The 19080-nt window shown below is 43.3% G+C and overlaps 1 protein-coding gene across 1 annotated transcript in view; it reads right to left on the reverse strand.

Moving 5' to 3' along the window:
• Positions 1–19080, reverse strand: part of clstn2b (calsyntenin 2b) — a 198502-nt gene that overhangs the window by 18418 nt on the left and 161004 nt on the right. Inside the window, exons 9-11 of the mRNA XM_063016464.1 lie at positions 14852–15014; positions 11467–11633; positions 7260–7408 (exon numbers count right to left, since the gene is read on the reverse strand). Coding sequence (XP_062872534.1) covers positions 7260–7408; positions 11467–11633; positions 14852–15014 — 479 coding nt within the window. The remainder of the gene's footprint in view (positions 1–7259; positions 7409–11466; positions 11634–14851; positions 15015–19080) is intronic.

A 19080-nucleotide genomic window follows, 5' to 3' on the forward strand; every position in this document is an offset into this window, starting at 1 on the left:
TCATGCGCCTCCTCGGACATATTTTCACCCTTTAAACCCAGCGCACGACGCTGACCATAAGACTGACGCACCGGGGCTGCGTTTCATGCCTCCCTCCATTCCTCACACATTAGCAATAACAGTCCTTTACCTTTTACCGCTAATGCATGGGAAATGAGGCGAGGTATGAAACACGGCACTTGTGCGCCAGACTCATGGCTAATGTACTAGATGTGAGTAGTATGGAGCGGTCCGAGAGCAAGAAATAACCCCGTTACATGTAAATGTGACTCCCCTCCCACTCGAAGCAGGCGTCCGGACCAGTCCCAGAGATCGCAGCGGGAAAAGACCCCGACTAAACACGCCCAACTGTGTTCGTGTGGACGCCTGGGCAGGTTGGTGCAGAGATGTTCACAAGTCACAAAATACGAGTCCGAGTCAAGTCACGAGTCAATATAATAAACACAAAACATATATTGGAAATGTAGCGTAGAAATAAACAAATAATCTGTAAGTTTAGATAAAAAAACAACAACAGATTAGCGAGTGTATTTAGTTTTACTTCGTGCCTTTACTTTCCTAAATTCCAGTTAATAGCTTAAACTGACGTTCTGTTTTCATTGCAAAACAAAAGCGCTCGATAAATCACGGCACAGCAAAAAAATCCATAACCGCTGCTTACTTTAGCTTCTGTTCTTCCAGATGCTATTACATTTATAAGCGTGTGTCCCATTAGAAATATAATCTGTTAGTTTGTAAATGTGCTTATAACTAAAAACCTCCAAACTTTTCCCGGTTGTGAAGTAAAACACGAACTCGTTAGAAAGCCGATCGAGCGTTTCATTACCACGTCATCTGTGTGACGCAAACTGAATAAATGCAAATAACAGCATTTCTTACTAACAATTACAATCAGAAGGTCTGATTGGTTCAGAAAGCGGTTCTTACAATCATTAGCAGCAATTCTGTGAAGCAGTAGGGAGCGACGCTTCATCACTACGCCGGAAGCTGGCTGGAACATTTACCCATTGTGTGCGTTGCGGGTTAAAGCGGCCGGAGCGTTATTATTATTATTAAAGAGCAGAAAATGACACGATCAGAATGATGTCGGATCATATACAGTGTATCACAAAAGTGAGTACACCCCTCACATTTCTGCAAATATTTCATTATATCTTTTCATGGGACAACACTATAGACATGAAACTTGGATATAACTTAGAGTAGTCAGTGTACAGCTCGTATAGCAGTGTAGATTTACTGTCTTCTGAAAATAACTCAACACACAGCCATTAATGTCTAAATAGCTGGCAACATAAGTGAGTACACCCCACAGTGAACATGTCCAAATTGTGCCCAAATGTGTCGTTGTCCCTCCCTGGTGTCATGTGTCAAGGTCCCAGGTGTAAATGGGGAGCAGGGCTGTTAAATTTGGTGTTTTGGGTACAATTCTCTCATACTGGCCACTGGATATTCAACATGGCACCTCATGGCAAATAACTCTCTGAGGATGTGAGAAATAGAATTGTTGCTCTCCACAAAGATGGCCTGGGCTATAAGAAGATTGCTAACACCCTGAAACTGAGCTACAGCATGGTGGCCAAGGTCATACAGCGGTTTTCCAGGACAGGTTCCACTCGGAACAGGCTTCGCCAGGGTCGACCAAAGAAGTTGAGTCCACGTGTTTGGCGTCATATCCAGAGGTTGGCTTTAAAAAATAGACACATGAGTGCTGCCAGCATTGCTGCAGAGGTTGAAGACGTGGGAGGTCAGCCTGTCAGTGCTCAGACCATACGCCGCACACTGCATCAACTCGGTCTGCATGGTCGTCATCCAAGAAGGAAGCTGACGCACAAGAAAGCCCGCAAACAGTTTGCTGAAGACAAGCAGTCCAAGAACATGGATTACTGGAATGCCCTGTGGTCTGACGAGACCAAGATAAACTTGTTTGGCTCAGATGGTGTCCAGCATGTGTGGCGGCGCCCTGGTGAGAAGTACTAAGACAACTGTATCTTGCCTACAGTCAAGCATGGTGGTGGTAGCATCATGGTCTTGGGCTGCATGAGTGTTGCTGGCACTGGGGAGCTGCAGTTCATTGAGGGAAACATGAATTCCAACATGTACTGTGACATTCTGAAACAGAGCATGATCCCCTCCCTTCGAAAACTGGGCCTCATGGCAGTTTTCCAACAGGATAACGACCCCACACACAACCTCCAAGATGACAACTGCCTTGCTGAGGAAGCTGAAGGTAAAGGTGATGGACTAAACCCAATTGAGCACCTGTGGCGCATCCTCAAGTGGAAGGTGGAGGAGTTCAAGGTGTCTAACATCCACCAGCTCCGTGATGTCATCATGGAGGAGTGGAAGAGGATTCCAGTAGCAACCTGTGCAGCTCTGGTGAATTCCATGCCCAGGAGGGTTAAGGCAGTGCTGGATAATAATGGTGGTCACACAAAATATTGACACTTTGGGCACAATTTGGACATGTTCACTGTGGGGTGTACTCACTTATGTTGCCAGCCATTTAGACATTAATGGCTGTGTGTTGAGTTATTTTCAGAAGACAGTAAATCTAAACTGCTATACAAGTTGTACACTGACTACTCTAAGTTATATCCAAGTTTTATTTCTATAGTGTTGTCCCATGAAAAGATATAATAAAATATTTGCAGAAATGTGAGGGGTGTACTCACTTTTGTGATACACTGTATATATAGAATTGTCACACGTAACTAATGTTAACACATTCTGCTGACTTTCGTCGTATACAAGTTATTTCTTGTGAGTCACGAGTCGAGTCTGAAGTCTCTGTGTGTGCAACTTAGGTGCGACTCGGACTCGAGTCCCGATCTCTGAGTTGGTGGCTCTGCTTAGCTGTAGCCACCTCTATGTTGGTGTGCTAGTGTGTTAGACTGCGCCACCTGAGCGCCTACAATCAATTATTTAGGATGAATGACATCCTTCCGGCTTCCAGAAGCTGCAGCATGACCATAAAGGTCCATAAAGACAGCCCTGTCCTTATCTCTACTGAAAACTGAAAATTTGGGATGAATTAGGATGCTCTCGTGTACCTCACATGGTTATTTGGTTATATTTTGGGGACAGCGGTAGCTCAGTGGTTAAGGTATCGGACTAGTAATCAAAAGGTTGCAGGTTCACGCTTCACCACTGCCAAACTGCTGGACTGTTGGACCCCTGAGCAAGACCCTTACAAGTGGCTTTGGATAAATGTCTCTAAATCAAATGTCTCTTTCAACTGAATGGGCACAAATTCCAACAGACACACTTCACAATCCTGTGGGAGGTCATCACGGACGAGTCTTTATGTCGAACAAGCTCATGGTCCGGTGTCCACATACTTTGGCCACATAATGTATGTTTAAATTACAAATGTACATGATGCTAAGATAATATAATCAATGATTTATTAATTATAATAATATATCTAATAATAAATATATTTATTACCATAGATGTGGTCATTATTAGTTTTTTTATGTACGTTAAAGGGCCAAAAGTATTTGGACACCTGACCATGAGCTTGTCGGACAGCCGCTCAAGACTTTGAAATATGTCTGTGGAAATTTGTGCCCATTCAGTGAAGCACTGGAGTTTCTTTAAAGCGAGCTGTTCTTCATGTCTTCATTTGTGTAGATTACAATCCCCCGTGTTGCACCACAACCCCGGAGCTGATATTTCATACCGATATATTAGCGCATAATGTGGGCATGATAATAAAACAGAATCGATCCGAATAGGACACGACAGGTTTGAAACACACTCCCATTACCCAGTCTATCCGGCAGCCGGGACTCCGAACGTCCGGACGATACAGTCGATATTTATCGATCGGGAGCAGATGTGATGCGTACTGCTAACATTAATACGTGATTTATCTGACTGTCGGTACTTGAACCTGTCTGCTGCAGTGAAAATCATAATAATGCGAAGCCGCACGGCTGAAGGAGACACTCGCCATCGCTTAATGGTTTGGTACAGAGTCGCTGCATAATTGGCTAAGCAAATCGAGGCCTCTTAACAGACTGGTACGCTGACCAGTGCTGGCCAAGTGATCATTCATGTAGTAATCAATCATTCATCCAACCCGCTCATACAGCAGCAGCGTAATGTTCAAAATCATACGTTCACAAATCCAGGACGGGACGAGCTTCTCTGGAATTACAGGTCACAAAGCAGGAAAACACAGTGGCTTGGGTGTGAGGCCTTGTCTTGGTCTGGACTGTTGTGGATATTGGTCTTGAACTCTTTAGTTCTGGTCTTATCTTGGTGGTATGGGTCTTGGTCTTGGACTTTTTAGTTCTGGTCTTGGTGGTATAGGTTTTGGTCTGGTCCTGGCTGATATGATTATTGGTCTTGAACTCTTTAGTTCTGGTCTTATCTTGGTGGTATGAGTCTTGGTCTGGTTGTGGGTGGTAGGGATCTTGGTCTTGAACTCTTTAGTGCTGGTCTTATCTTGGTCATATGGGTCTTGATTGATAGGAATGTTGGTCTTGAACTCTTTAGTGCTGGTCTTATCTTGGTGTTATGGGTCTTGATTGATATGAATATTGGTCTCTGGTCTTACCTTAGTGGTATGGGTCACGGTCTGGTCTTGAATAATAGGATTATTGGTCTTGGACTCGTTAGTTCTGGTCTTATCTTGGTGGTATGGGTCCTGGTCTGGTCTTGATTGATAGGGATCTTGGTCTTGAACTCTTTAGTTCTTGTCCTATCGTGGTGTTATGGGTCTTGGTCTGGTTGAGGTTGATAGGGATCTTGGTTTTGAACTCTTTAGTGCTGGTCTTATCTTGGTGGTCTGGTCTTGATTGATAGGAATATTGGTCTCTGGTCTTGTCTTGGTGGTATGGGTCTTGGTCTGGTCTTGATTGATGGGGATATTGGTCCTGAACTCTTTAGTCTTTAGGTCTTGGTCTGGTTGTGGGTGGTAGGGATATTGGTCTTGAACTCTTTAGTGCTGGTCTTTTCTTGGAGTTATGGGTCTTGAGATTTTGGTTGATATGGATATTTGTCTTGAACGCTTTAGTTCTTGTCTGATCTTGATGATACGGGTCATGGTTTTTTCTCTGGCATGGTTGATAGGGATATTGGCATCGAACTATTTAGTTCTATTCCTGTCTTGGTGGTATGGGTCATGGACTGGTCTTGGTTAATAGGGATATTGGTAGCTTAGTGCTACATGTACTGGACTATTAATTGGAGTGTTGCTTGTTTAAACCCCTCTACTGCCATGTTGTCAATGGAGGGCCTTTTGCTCAAGATCCTTAAGTTACGTTGGATAGAAGTTAAATAGAAATCTCAAAAAAACCTGCAGGCTGAGAGCCCAGTGGATTTCTAGTCCATCTAGTCTAACTGGACGATTTGTTGCTTTTAAACAGATGTGAACAGATGAATGTAATGGAAACTCTGCTGCAAATAGACATGAAAGGAGGAAAATGATACCCACTGTAATGCTGTACCGTCCTGTTTCTGCGTCTCCCCGCTGATTACAAGGATGCTACTATGATATTATTACAGACCCGGACTGCTCAGTCGAGGGCAGGAACCCAAAAACCTGCAGCCCTGCTTTCAGTCCTCTGAAACTAAACAGATGATGAAACCTTAACGTAATTCACCACATCGCCAGCATTCTGCAGCTTCTGTGTGAGGGGAGAAAGTCTGGAAGGACTTTGAGGTTCAGTGCACCGGGCTTCTGGTGTTTTAAGGTCAGAGACGACGGGGAAACGAATTCATCTAGCGGTCGGAGGTGTACAGCTGCTCGACCCGCGGCTCCGTCTCCTTCATCACCCATGTGTAATGTACCGGAACCGAACAGATCCAATTTTCCTACTCAAGATCTGTCAAACTTTCATGCTTTGTCCTCAGGCCCCGCTGCCTCCGCGTTGTGCGCGCGCCATGCTAATTCCCCGCTGCGTTTCTCTCTCGCTAAATGAACTCCACCCACGGCTTCACGCTGCACCCCACTGGAGACCCGCTCTACCCCGAACCTCATGAATATTCAAATCCCTTATGCATATTTACGACGTCCCTCGGGATACAGGCGTGACACGCACACACACACAACACACAAACACACACACACACAAACACATACAGCGTCACGTATCAGTAAGTAAGAAGCTGAAACTGCTCCGGGTCAAAATGATGATCACAGAGAAACGCCGAGGAGAGGCACGACTCGAACCCGGGTCAGCCACAAACACTGGGAAATGATTTCAAGTTTCAAAGAAAACAATTTAAAAAGTCTATCAAACAACAATAAAAACGATAGCTGCAAGTAAAAACTCATTACGCAGGAAAACTGCACATAAAACCACAGAATTTAATCAGCACCTCTATTTCTGTCTGCATCATTTAGCAGCTGCATTTATCCAAATCGACTCCCAATTATCACCGAGTACAATTCCAGCGATTGAGGGTTAAAAGTCTTACTTAGGGGCCCAACAGTGGTGACTTTGGCAATGGCTGGGCTTTAATCAGCCACATTGTGATCCACTTTCAACTAGGGATGTAACGATGCACCACAAGACAGTTAAAAATAGTTGCACATGTGCCACGATTCGAATCGGTTATTTATTTAAGATGAATCAATATTCACTTTAAACAGCAGAGGGCACTGGCGCGATTCAGCTCGCCTGGTTGACGGCAATTCGCAAAGTTGCCAGGTAGGGGATTTTCCAGCCAATCCCGCGTTCGCAATCACAACGCAGTGACAAACCGACTTCCTGTAGATTTAGTATCAACTTTAAAACGATGACGTCTGCCTGGAAAGACAAGAACGGATGAGCCGCGACCTAAACCCCTACCTGTATTTTATAGCTACGGATCTACGCATCAGAATCTGAATCCACTCAATCCAATCAATGTTGGGACGCCTTTTATATCTTTGAATTATGTGTTTCAGCCATAACAGTTGCTAACAGGTGTAATAAATCAATTATATAAAAGAAATGCTATGCCTCCAATGTTGCAGCAACGGTTTAGGGAAGGCCCTTTCCTGTTCCAGCTCAAAGCGAGCTCTATAAAGACATGAAGAAACTTAAGATCTCAGAAAGAACTAGAACTCTTCTCTTTTGACTGAACGGGCACAAATTCCCACAGACATGCATCAACCCTTTGTGAGAAGCCTTCTCAGAGGAGCGGCTGTAGTTTTAGCGTATGTGTTTAAAATGGGTAAGGTCAGGCGTCCATATACTTTTGGCCATATAGCGTACATCACAAAGGTGCTGTATATAAATAAAGTGTAGAGGTGAGCGTACTGGACCGTGGTGCTGATGTGGACCCGGCGAGCTCCGGCCGTGGGGAACTGGCGTGAGTTGATGTAGGAAACTTTCCTCAGCGCTGCGTTCACCTGCTCCAGATCCTCGCCCTCAATCACCAACACCGACTGGGCCGGATTAAAGTGGAACTGGTACACACACACACACACACACACACACACACACACATTATTTAAAGAATGGATGTCAGGTGTCCAAACACTTTATCATTTATTTTCTTTATTTTTAGCTAAGATGCAGAACAAATACATCTACTAACACATATACTAAACACACACACTCACAGACACACACACACACACATACAGACACACACATACACAGACACACAGACACACACACATATACACACATACACACATACAGACACCCACCCACCCACCCACACACACAGACACACACACATACATACACACACATACACACACACACACACACACACATACACACACACAGACACACACTCAGACACACACACACACATACACACATAAACTTTTCAAAATGGAGTTTAACATTTATTTTCTTTATTTTTTAGCTAAGATGCAAAATAAAATGCACATTTACTACACACACACACACACACACACACACACATATATCTACACTCACTCACACACATATTTAAATCAGGGGTGTCCAAACATTTTTAAAGTGGAGTTTATCTTTAATTTTCTAAAATAGCTGACATGAAAAACAAAACGTACATCTGTACATACACCACACACACACACACACACACACACAGACATACACACAGTCTTGGAATGACTGCGACAACTGTTCTTCTTCCCATGATTGAACAACGGGATTCAAAAGTGTTGGCTCAAAAATACACATCCAGCAATTAGATAATCAATTTGATGGTGCAAAGAGCCTAAAGCCTGGGCTGTTGACTTCTCTGTGCCCGTATGAATCAAGCTAGTAGCCAAACTTTTCAAAGTTTGCAGGAAACCCCTAACTGTCAGCTTATGCTAAGAGGAAGTTAGTCTGGATGATCAGATGTAATTCAACAACCACAAAAAACTGTAGTTATTTATCAATCGTGAGTGAAACACTGCAATTTGTAACAGGTTGGTTTGGAACAACCGCTGTTACCGGCAGGAAGAAGTGCAGGTTGACGTGCAATAGTTTCCCCTTTTTCTCCCGATTTTAGCGCGTCCAATTTTTACCCAATTGCGTTACGCTTCCTCTCTACTGGTGCTGACCCCCGCCCCGAATGAGGAGAGCGAACTCGCACACTGTGTACGGAGAGCCACACCCTGATCAGCATTATTCCTCTACTCTGTGCAGACGCCATCAATCAGCCAGCAGAAATCGTAATTGCATCAGTTATGAGCTCCCTATCCGGCTCCCTCCCTGGATGAACAACAGCCAAACGTTGTTCATGTAGCCGCCCAGCCCGGCCGGATGGCAGAGCTGAGATTCGATACGATGTATTTGAAATCCCAGCCCTGGTGTGCTAGCGTGTTTTACCGCTGCGCCACCTGAGCAGCGATGTGCAATAGTTCTAAAGAAACTGGAGAAGCATTTGTGTGTAATAGTGATGTGGCACATTGGTGGATTGAGTAGCATGTTTGCCTCACTACATATAGCATTTAGCTTTATTTCTTTTTTATTCCTTTATTATCATACACTGTAAATTGATCGTGTTTGCCCAGGTAAAAAGTTTCTTTTTAACTGCCAGCATTGTGTCACAACCAATGCCGAAGCAGATCACTAATCCTTTTAGGCTTTTTGTCTCCGTTACACAAAATTAAGATTAAATTAAGGACTTTTATGATTAAACACAGATAAAACGGCCCCGTTTGGACACGCCTGCTTCAAAAGAACAGCAGGACTCTAGTTCTAGTGATCGTTACATACTAAACCGTTTCATTGCTCTTTTATAAATAATTGCGACCCTTACTAATAATTGTACCTCTTTGATATTGAAGTCTGACGTGTTTTTCCGAATCGAGCAGCTTTTAAAACTCTGTACCTGCAGCCGAGCACAATCACGGCGTTTAAAACAGAGTGGGTGGGTATTAAAACTGTGCATGTTTAAAAGGCTGCGCGGGTATTAAAGAGAGCTCGAGAGCTTGTACCCTGCAGGAACTGCTGGCAGCTTTGCCCACCCTAGACAAAAGAATGGAAACGCTGTATTAAAAGAATGAATGGATTTATAATAGAAGGAAAAAGCCGTACGTATGAGGCACCAGGCTTTAAACGTTCTCTCACTCTCTCAATAAAAAAGAACGAAACCCACCAATAAAATGAAACGATTGGATCACAGCTTCTTTATTTCACTTTTTCTTTCTTCCTCTCTTTGGTTCCTCTCTTTATCCCTCTTTATTTCTGGCGTGGTGAACGTGTGCGTAGGTTCCTGATACACTTCACCGTGCTTTATATTTTGTGTAACATTAAACGGTGGTGCATTCCTCCCGAACACTGTCCTCATTTTTGGGCAGCGCCTGCACTCCTGAGATAAAGTCCGCGCCATTCACAAGGCGGCCGCTCGTTTTCAAATTCTAATCTGAAGGCGGCATTGAATGTTGGTGTAAGCAATCCCATAAATCCAACCCGATCCCACAATGGAATGCAGTTCAGAATGTGTATAAATAGTTACTTTAAATCTGTGAGGAATATAGAACAAGTGGAAGTTACACTATATGCACAACAATACTGGACAAAACAGTTGCTTACTGGTGTAGTAAATCAATTATACACTGATCAGCCATAACATTAAAACCACCTCCTTGTTTCTACACTCTGTTTAATTTATCAGCTCCACTTACCATATAGAAGCACTTTGTAGTTCTACAATTACTGACTGTAGTCCATCTGTTTCTCTGCATGCTTTGTTAGCCCTCTTTCATGCTGTTCTTCAATGGTCAGGACCCCCACAGGACCACCACAGAGCAGGTATTATTTAGGTGATGGATCATTCTCAGCACTGCAGTGACACTGACATGGTCGTGGTGTGTTAGTGTGTGTTGTGCTGGTATGAGTGTTTAAATACCTCACTGTCAATGCTGGACTGAGAATAGTCCACCAACCAAAAACATCCAGCCAACAGCGCCCCTTGGGCAGCGTCCTGTGACCGCTGATGAAGGTCTAGATGACCGACTCAAACAGCAGCAATAGATGAGCGATCGTCTCTGACTTTACATCTACAAGATGGACCAACTAGGTGTGTCTAATAGAGTGGACAGTGAGTGGACACGGTGTCTGATCCACTCATACCTGCACAACACACACTAACACACCACCACCATGTCAGTGTTGCTGCAGTGCTGAGAATGATCCACCACCTAAATAATACCTGCTCTGTGGTGGTCCTGTGGGGGTCCTGACCACTGCAGAACAGGGTGAAAGCAAGGTAAAAAGGTATGTAAAGAAACAGATGGACTACAGTCAGTAATTGTAGAACTACAAAGTGCTTCTATATGGTAAGTGGAGCTGATAAAATGAACAGTGGTTTGGTGGTATTTAGTACCAGGACATTAAGAGCAGGTCTTTCAACTTCTGTGGTCCAGTCGGTCTGCGTCCATTTACATCCAAGGTCCAGTTTCGGTGCCTGTTGGTCACTGGGGGTGCTTTTGAGTCAGCATGGGCTAAACACAAGGGTTCGATGCACTGTGTGTTGTGCCATGTTCTTCTAATCACCAGGACTGAAATGATCTGCAGTTTGATACACAGAAGACCTCACAGCTTTCTATCCTCTGGCATCAATGAGTCTTGGCCGCCCAACATCCTGACGATGGTTGGTCAGTAGGTACTCACCACGGCTGCCTGTGACACCCCTTGCTTCAACCCAGTCGTCTGGCCATAACAATTTGGCCCTTATCAAAGTCCCTCAGGCCTTTAGGTCAATCAGATCTTCTGGAACCTCCATCAGCCCAAAATGTGATAGGTCTCCGACCTTCACAAGCACCGTTGTCATAAAATTGCCATTAAAGTGCTCATTTGTGTGCTCAGTGGTGTTAATATCTTAGTGTACACTTTTAATTCACAGCTAAACACTGAACTCTGTTTATTAAAGATAAAAGAATAAATAAATAAACTAATAATCAAATAAAAGAAGAACAACGTTCCTGTTCTGTTTCTGTTCCTTTGTAGTTAAAATGCAGCTCAAGTTTTCTGGCAACCGTTGTGTCTACCTCCAGAATTAAACCCAGTGTGTGTATGTGTGTGTGTGTGATACCTTTAATCCTTTGTCCATGCTCTCCAGAGAGGTGATGTCCAGTCCCTCTTTGCAGGCCTGCAGACAGGAAATCACCTTCTGACTCTCGATCTTGCCGGGTCTCACCGTCAGTCCTGACAAGCTGCCACGGAAATACTGCGTAAACCTGGACTTGGACACCTCGCCTCCTACACACACACACACACACACACACACACACACACACAAACACACACACACACTTACTTTTTAACCTGATGCTTGTTAATCCTTTGTAAATACGCCGTTAAGGCTCCAGAGGCCGATGTTGAAGGATGAGGAATCACATCTGGTCGTGAGCTAAATCGGCTTTAACCCTCGGGGTGTGATTTAACATCCATTAAGCCAGCTGACTCAGTACGGCTGTCTCATTTCTACAGTCCTAATTCCTAATTTCTGTCTGTTTGGATTTTACAATGGAAATGCCTCCCCTGACCCCTGTGAAGTCACTGGTACTTTGAGTATCTGGGAACTCGGCCGGTGACACGACTCTTTTCGGGCATCGTAAACAAGGCCGTAATTAATTCATGGGAAAACGTGCTTAATTTCACACCTAGAATAAATAAATAGAATTAATAGAAGCTATGATACACAGCACAGCGCCCTTAATGGTTGAATGTTAACCCAGAACATCCAGCGATGGTGCGGCTTCACGTTCTGTCTCAAAGACGGAAATTCTCGCCCGTGTTTTGACCCCCCGGCGTCCACAGAATTGGTTGTTGGTATAGGGAGACCTAAAAAAAGTGTTTGGTGCATGTATTTCTTTATAGCTGCTATTTACGTAGGCACAGCTAAACTATATACACTAAACTATGTACAAAATGACCTGGAAACACTTTAATCCGTGTGTTTCAGCCATAGCAGTTGCAGCAGTAGTTTAGGGAAGGCCCTTCTATGTTCCAGCATGACTGTGCCCCCGTGCACAAAGCAAGCACAGAACAGCCTTGGAATGCACTTGACCAACGTCAGTGCCCAGTTGTACAAATGCTGTCATCTTTTGACTAAATGGGTACAAATTCCCACAGACATACTTGTGAGGAGCCTTTAAAAGATCATATAAAGGTCTCACACATTTTAATAACATTTCTTTTGGAAATTGGATGTCCAGCAAGCGCGTGGTCAGGTGTCCAAATACTTTTGGCTATGTATCGTAAGTCAATACCTATATTGTAATCACATATGAGGAATTATAAGTCCAAATCACAAAGCTAAGTAACATTATAGACCTTCCGACAGCCCAAAATAGCCAAGGGCAGTTGTAGCCTAGTGGTTAAGACACTGGACTAGTAATCAAAAGGTAACTGGTTCAAGCCCCACCACTGCCAGTTTGCCACTGTTGGGCCCTTGAGCAAGGCCCTTAACCCTCAATTGCTTAGACAATATACCATCACAGTACTGTAAGTCACTTTGACTAAAAAGCGTCTGCAAAATGCCATAAATGTCAAATAAATAATCCAGATTGCTGGTTGATCCAGATTTTAGTCATATCTTCAGCCCATTTTGGACACAGATGTGTCTAAATCATTCAGTCACAGCCAAAACCAGTAGCAGAAACCTTAAATCTTAAAATCCCCAAACGTTCATGAACCACACGTCTCCTAGAGCGTACGTGTGTGTTCTGCAGTACAGAGGAGCAGCAATTTTTAATGTCGGCCTTATTTTATTAAGTTGGTCACACTAGCAATGTCCCCTGCTCCTCAAATCAGTTTCCGGAGGAGCTTTTATTGGTCGATTCCCTCTCGTCTGCTCCCTCGCCTCCTCCTGCACCCTCTCGGTACCTCACGCTCATTTTCTCACCGACAAAAAGGAACGAGGCGCCCGGGCGAGAGCGTGTCACACCGAAAGCCATTTAAAGAGGCTTAGTTCTGCTTTAGTCTCGACTCTTATTTCTTTATTAGAGGTCGATAATCTTCTCCTCCAGCCGCCTCGACAGTCTGCAGCACAAAAGAGAAGCGTCACCACAGAACAAAGCCACGCTGCACCCAGCTGGAGTCATGAAGTGGTTCTTTTTTAACATTATATCCAAAATTTAGAGAACAAAAGATGCATAAGGTGCCGAAAATTCCTCAAACAATAGAGCACTCTTTAACAGAAACCTTTGTCTCAGGAAGGGCAAGACTAGCTTAAATGTCACCGGCCATGTGAACTGAGCCTATCTGGAGCCTATCCCAGCTTTTCAATGGGCGCCAAGGCACACAGTAACACCCTGGATGGGGCACAAGTCCATCGCAGGGCACATGCACACACCCATTCAACTATATGGCAATTCAGTGTCTCCAATTAACCTGACTGCATGTTTTTGGACTGTGGGAGGAAACCAGAGCTCCCAGAGGAAACCCACGCATACACTCCGCACAGAAAGGACCCGGACCGCCCACCCTGGGAATCGAACCCAGGACCTTCTTGCTGTGAGGCGACAGTGCTACCCACCGAGCCACCGTGCCGCCCTCCTTATTTATCATTCACACTTATTTATTCTTCACTGTATTGTTGCTACAGGAGGGGTACGGCTGGTAACCGCCTGGGTCCGATTCATTGTACTATCAGCACACAAACTATCCTGTTAGCTCTGCTGTTTAAAGAACATTCAGAGCCGTGAAAAAGTATTTCCCCCCTTTGCTTTCTTTCATTTTGTCATATATATATATACAGTATATATATATATATATATATATATATAGGACATGAAGGTGATGACGCCTGGTATGGACTAACAGAAGATCCCTGTGGTTCCAACTGCAGATCATTTGTTAAGAGTCAGAGTGCCCATGCCAGCTCTTATCCGGCCTTGAAAGCACCAGCAATGGGTGCACTGGTATTAAAACTGGGCACTGAAGCAATGAAAGAAGATCGACCGGTTACATGCCTCCTGTTTTCTTCCAAATCATGTCGACGGCTCACTTTATGATGATCCACCTCAAAATGTACAGAAATTAAAGGACATGCTGGTTGTAGATACCACAGAACTACTTCAGAGGTGGTGTGGAGTCCAGGTCTTGCTGGTTTGGAGCTGTTCTGACAGCATATTAGGAGGTGGTGCTCATTTTTTGCCTCATCAGTGTACGTAGTGTGTATATGTAGTAATCAGAAGCTATTTCGGATTCAGCCAGACTTTTAGTGATGGTATAATGCAAGTAAACAAAGCTGAATATCAGCTCATAAGGTTATTGGCTCTCAAGGGTAGGAATGCTGCAGGGATTACGACCTCTGCTGGCTGATCGATGGTGCTACACAGAGACGGGGGATAACGGAGATCAATGTGTGACTCTCTCTGTGCACGATACGGATCTCCAAACAGGGAGGATGTTAGTCAGGAGTAAAGGAAGTGGAATGTGATCGGGTAACTGGATATGACAAAATCTCAGACCTTGCCAGCAGGCTCCGACAGTCAACTGGACGTCGATTTGAGACGAGTGGATCGGCCAGTCGTCCGTCACCAGGTAGGGTTCGTAGGTCACACCGTCCACGTACAGCGTCACCACCGGAAACTCCACGTTAATGACGTAGTAATGCCACTCCTTATCACAGATCTGAAATAAAAGAAGGAGAAAGAATTAACGTTAAGAGCTTCTGGATTTTACAGCCAATCAACTGCCAGGTTTAGCAGCGAAGGAGAGTCCATGAAGCAGCATCACACAGAGAGACGCAGTTCAGAGATGTGTGGGAATGTAACGAACGAAGTAGCGCTGTCAACACGAATAAACAAAAGTATTGGGACACCCCAACAGATGTAATGAATCAATTCTATAAAGAGAATGATATAGAATGATATGCTTCTGACTTTGCCGCAGCGGTTTAGTAAATGCATCATCATGTACAAAGCACAATTTGACTAAATGGGCACAAATTCCAACAGACATACTTGTAAGTCTTGTAAGAAGACTTCTTAGAAAAGCGGCTGTTGTTCTAGCTGAAAAGATCACACAGAGGTCGCTTTATTTTATTACTATTTTTTAATAGGATGTCCGACAAGCTCATGGTCAGGCGTCCAAATACTTTTGGCCACATAGTGTATATTTATGAATTTCTGAGAAGTAGCGTCGTCTCTCTCCTCTGTGTGCAGACCGGTACCGTCAGCTGAGGGATGTTTGAATGAAATATTTCATGGTGAGTTTTTGTACACACTCAGGATTTAAATTTCATTATACTGTTGACGGTTTATTCACTCCTACATCTGAAAAACTCTTATTTATTTCAGTGGCATAAATACATCTTCCTTTCTTTCTTCTTCTTCCTCCCTTCTTTTTTTTCCTTCCTCCTTTTTCCTTCCTTCCTATCTTCCTTCCTTCCGTCCTTCCTTTCTTTCTTCCTTTCTTTATCTTCCTCCTTCTTCCTTCCTTCCTATCTTCCTTCTCTCCTTCCTATTGTATTATTATCAGAATAACACAGTTGTAGGCAGCTGTAGCCTAGTGGTTAAGGTACTAATCATCGAGGTCACTGGTTCAAGCCCCATCACTGCCAGGTTGCCACTGCTGGGCCCTTAAGCAAGGCCCCTAACCCTCAATTGCTTAGACAGTATACTGTCACAGTAATGTACATCGCTTCGGATAAAGTGTCTGCTAAACGCTTAAAATGTAAATGGCAAATAATTATTCAGATTTGTATTTTATTATTGTTACTATTTTATTATTTTATTACTAATTTTTATTTGTATTATTATTATTAGTTATACAAACAATTATTCAAATTATTATTATTATTATTTACGTTTAGTAACATTATATTATTATAAACTTTTTTAGTATCTTTAACCTCAATCCAACACTAATTTTAGTTTTAGATTCCAGCAGCAGCATCACTTTTGTTTGTTTAGCCCTTAAACTAATCATTAGCACAGTGTCCAGTCCAGTCCAGTAAAGCGTGTTTGTGATGTGAGGGATGTTTAATGTCTGAATGATATAACACTTAATGACAGGCTAACGTACGTAACTCCTGATACCTGCGTCCAGGTGAGAGCTGCGTGGAATCAATACGTGACTGCAGCTCCGTGACCTCAGCGATCACCGGCCGCAAATATTTATACGTTTAATCTCACACGTTTAGCTATTCCGCTAGCATTTCCACACGAGACGCCCGGTGCATATCATCAGACGTGATCGGCCGCGGACGCGACCTGTGCTGTCACCCAAGGTTAAACGCGGCCCCGGCCAGACGGAGCTCGGGCACAAACAGCACTCATCCCCGGCTTAGCCCTGCCCGTTTCTCACCGATTCTCTCAGATTGTTTCTGGGCTGTAATTCCATTTCATGTTTCTTTATCTTTAGAAAAGCAATTGAGGGCGAGCCCTCGTTTACACCGGCGCCCAGATAAGAGGACAGGAGCGCAGAGAGAGAAATGAAAACGCCGCAGAGATATATTTACCATCGCTCGCAAGTGGGTTCATGATTCACACTGCATTCAAATCAGAGGGCAGCTGGCTAACAAAGGTTCAATACTTTAGCAAAGTTTGTGACTTCTTAGTGCTTATATACAACACTGTCCACAGTCAAGCAAGCTTTACGTGTCCTAAAGTTGCTTTTCCTTTCTCCATGTAATTAGCAACAATTAGTAACAAGTTTTAAGAACCCATTTTTGCAGTGTCTTACCAGAAAGTATCTTACCAGAAATTTACTTTGATAGAAGTTAAAATCACCTCTTAGAATATTATTTGAGTAAAAGTATCTGATGTTCAATGTACTTAAGTATTAAAAGTAAAGTTGATTATAATCATTATTTGGCACAAATCATGTTCAGAGGGAAGGAAGAAAATGTATTTTGTTCTGTAAATTCTTATGTTGTGAAGACCTGGTTTTTCTGTAGGTGTAAGTTCGGTTCCATTGTTAAGATGGTTTACAGGCTTAAAAGAACAGTCTTCATATTTATCATAATTCTGACTGCTTTTGTTTATACTAACAGCATTTACTTTTACTTCTACTTGTAATACTTAAGTACATTTAATATCAGTACATTACTTTTAATACTTAAGTACATTAAACATCAGATACTTTTTAAAAGATATTTTCTTTATGCATTTTCTCCCTTTTTTAGCTCGTCCAATTGCCCGATTGCGTCACGCTTCCTCTCCACCAATGCCGATCCCTGCTCTGATTGAGGAGAGCGAGACTGACACACGCCCCCTCCGACACATGGGCAGCAGCCGTATGCATCTTATCACCTACACTTTGACGAGTGCAATGCAGATCAGTACTGTGTGCAGAGAGACACACCCAGAGAGCACTCTTTTCCCATCTCAGTGCAGGCTCCATCAATCAGCCAGCAGAGGTCGTAATTGCATTAGTAATGAGAGAAAGACCCTATCCGGCTTAGTTTCACCCATATGTGAACAACAGACCAATCGTCGTTCATGTGGCTGCTCAGCCCAGATGGCAGGCAGAGCCGAGACTCGATACGATGTATTCGAGATCCCAGCTCTGGTGTTGCAGCGTGTGTTTTTACCACTGCGCCACCTGAGCGGCATAACATCAGATACTTTAAGACTACTTTAGGACTTATACTTTTACTTTTATCAAAGTACATTTTTGGTAAATTCCCAAACTAAGGCAGGTAAAAAAACGGAACTCAGGAAACAATCAAGTTAATAAGATAAAAAGTGGGTGGGTGGCCTGGGTTCGAGTCTGTGTGGGTTTCCTCTGGGTGCTCCGGTTTCCTCCCACAGTCCAAAGACGTGCAGTCAGGGTAATTGGAGCTACTAAAAGTTCACAGTGTTCCAACTTTTTTGCAAATGGGTTTATAAAATAACAAAAAATTATTTTCAGAGAATTTGGAGACCCACACTACCTGCTGCACTATTGTTATTATTATTATTATTTTCTTACTATATTGTTCTTGCCTCTTACCATTTTATTATTATTATTATCATAAAAACAATAATTCAAATTATTATTACTATTATTATTATGCCCTTGGGACGTTGTAGCCTAGTGGTTAGGGTACTGGACTAGTAATCAGAAGGTCACTGGTTTAAACCCCACCACTGCCAGGCTGCTTCTGTTGGACCCTTGAGCAAGGCCCTTAACCCTCAGTTGCTTAGACTGTGTACTCTCACAGTACTTTAAGTCCCTTTGGATAAAGCCGTCTGCTAAATGCCTAAAATGTAAATGTAATTTAGTTATTCTGAATTACTTTTAGTAAATGTATTATGTTATAATTTACCCATTAGTAACTTTTCGTTCCAGTTTTAACACTGTATATTTATTACATATATATAAAAAATTTTTTTAAAAATAAATAAATATATATGTATATGTCATGCAGTCTGGCCAATTGAAGCTACTACAACTGCCCTGTAATGGACTGGAGGCCTTGCCAGGGTGTTTACAGCCTTCCGGCCTATGAATCAGACCCCCCGTGACCCTGACCAGGATAAATCGGTGGTAAAAAACACAATGAATGAATGACACATCTCCGCTTTGTGCTGTTTTTGATAAAATAATTGTACAAGACGGTTTACAAGTCACGTCGATACACATACGGGACCTGAGGTCGTCCATACCAAGAAATCTTTACATTCGCTGTCAAAATTACGCCAGAACCCGTCGAGCGAGGAAGCGATTGGAGCCGCACAGCTTTAATGAGAGTCGCAGCCTTGATGCTGAC

The sequence above is a fragment of the Trichomycterus rosablanca genome, chromosome 20, assembly GCF_030014385.1.
Source record: "Trichomycterus rosablanca isolate fTriRos1 chromosome 20, fTriRos1.hap1, whole genome shotgun sequence".
Lineage (NCBI taxonomy): Eukaryota > Metazoa > Chordata > Actinopteri > Siluriformes > Trichomycteridae > Trichomycterus > Trichomycterus rosablanca.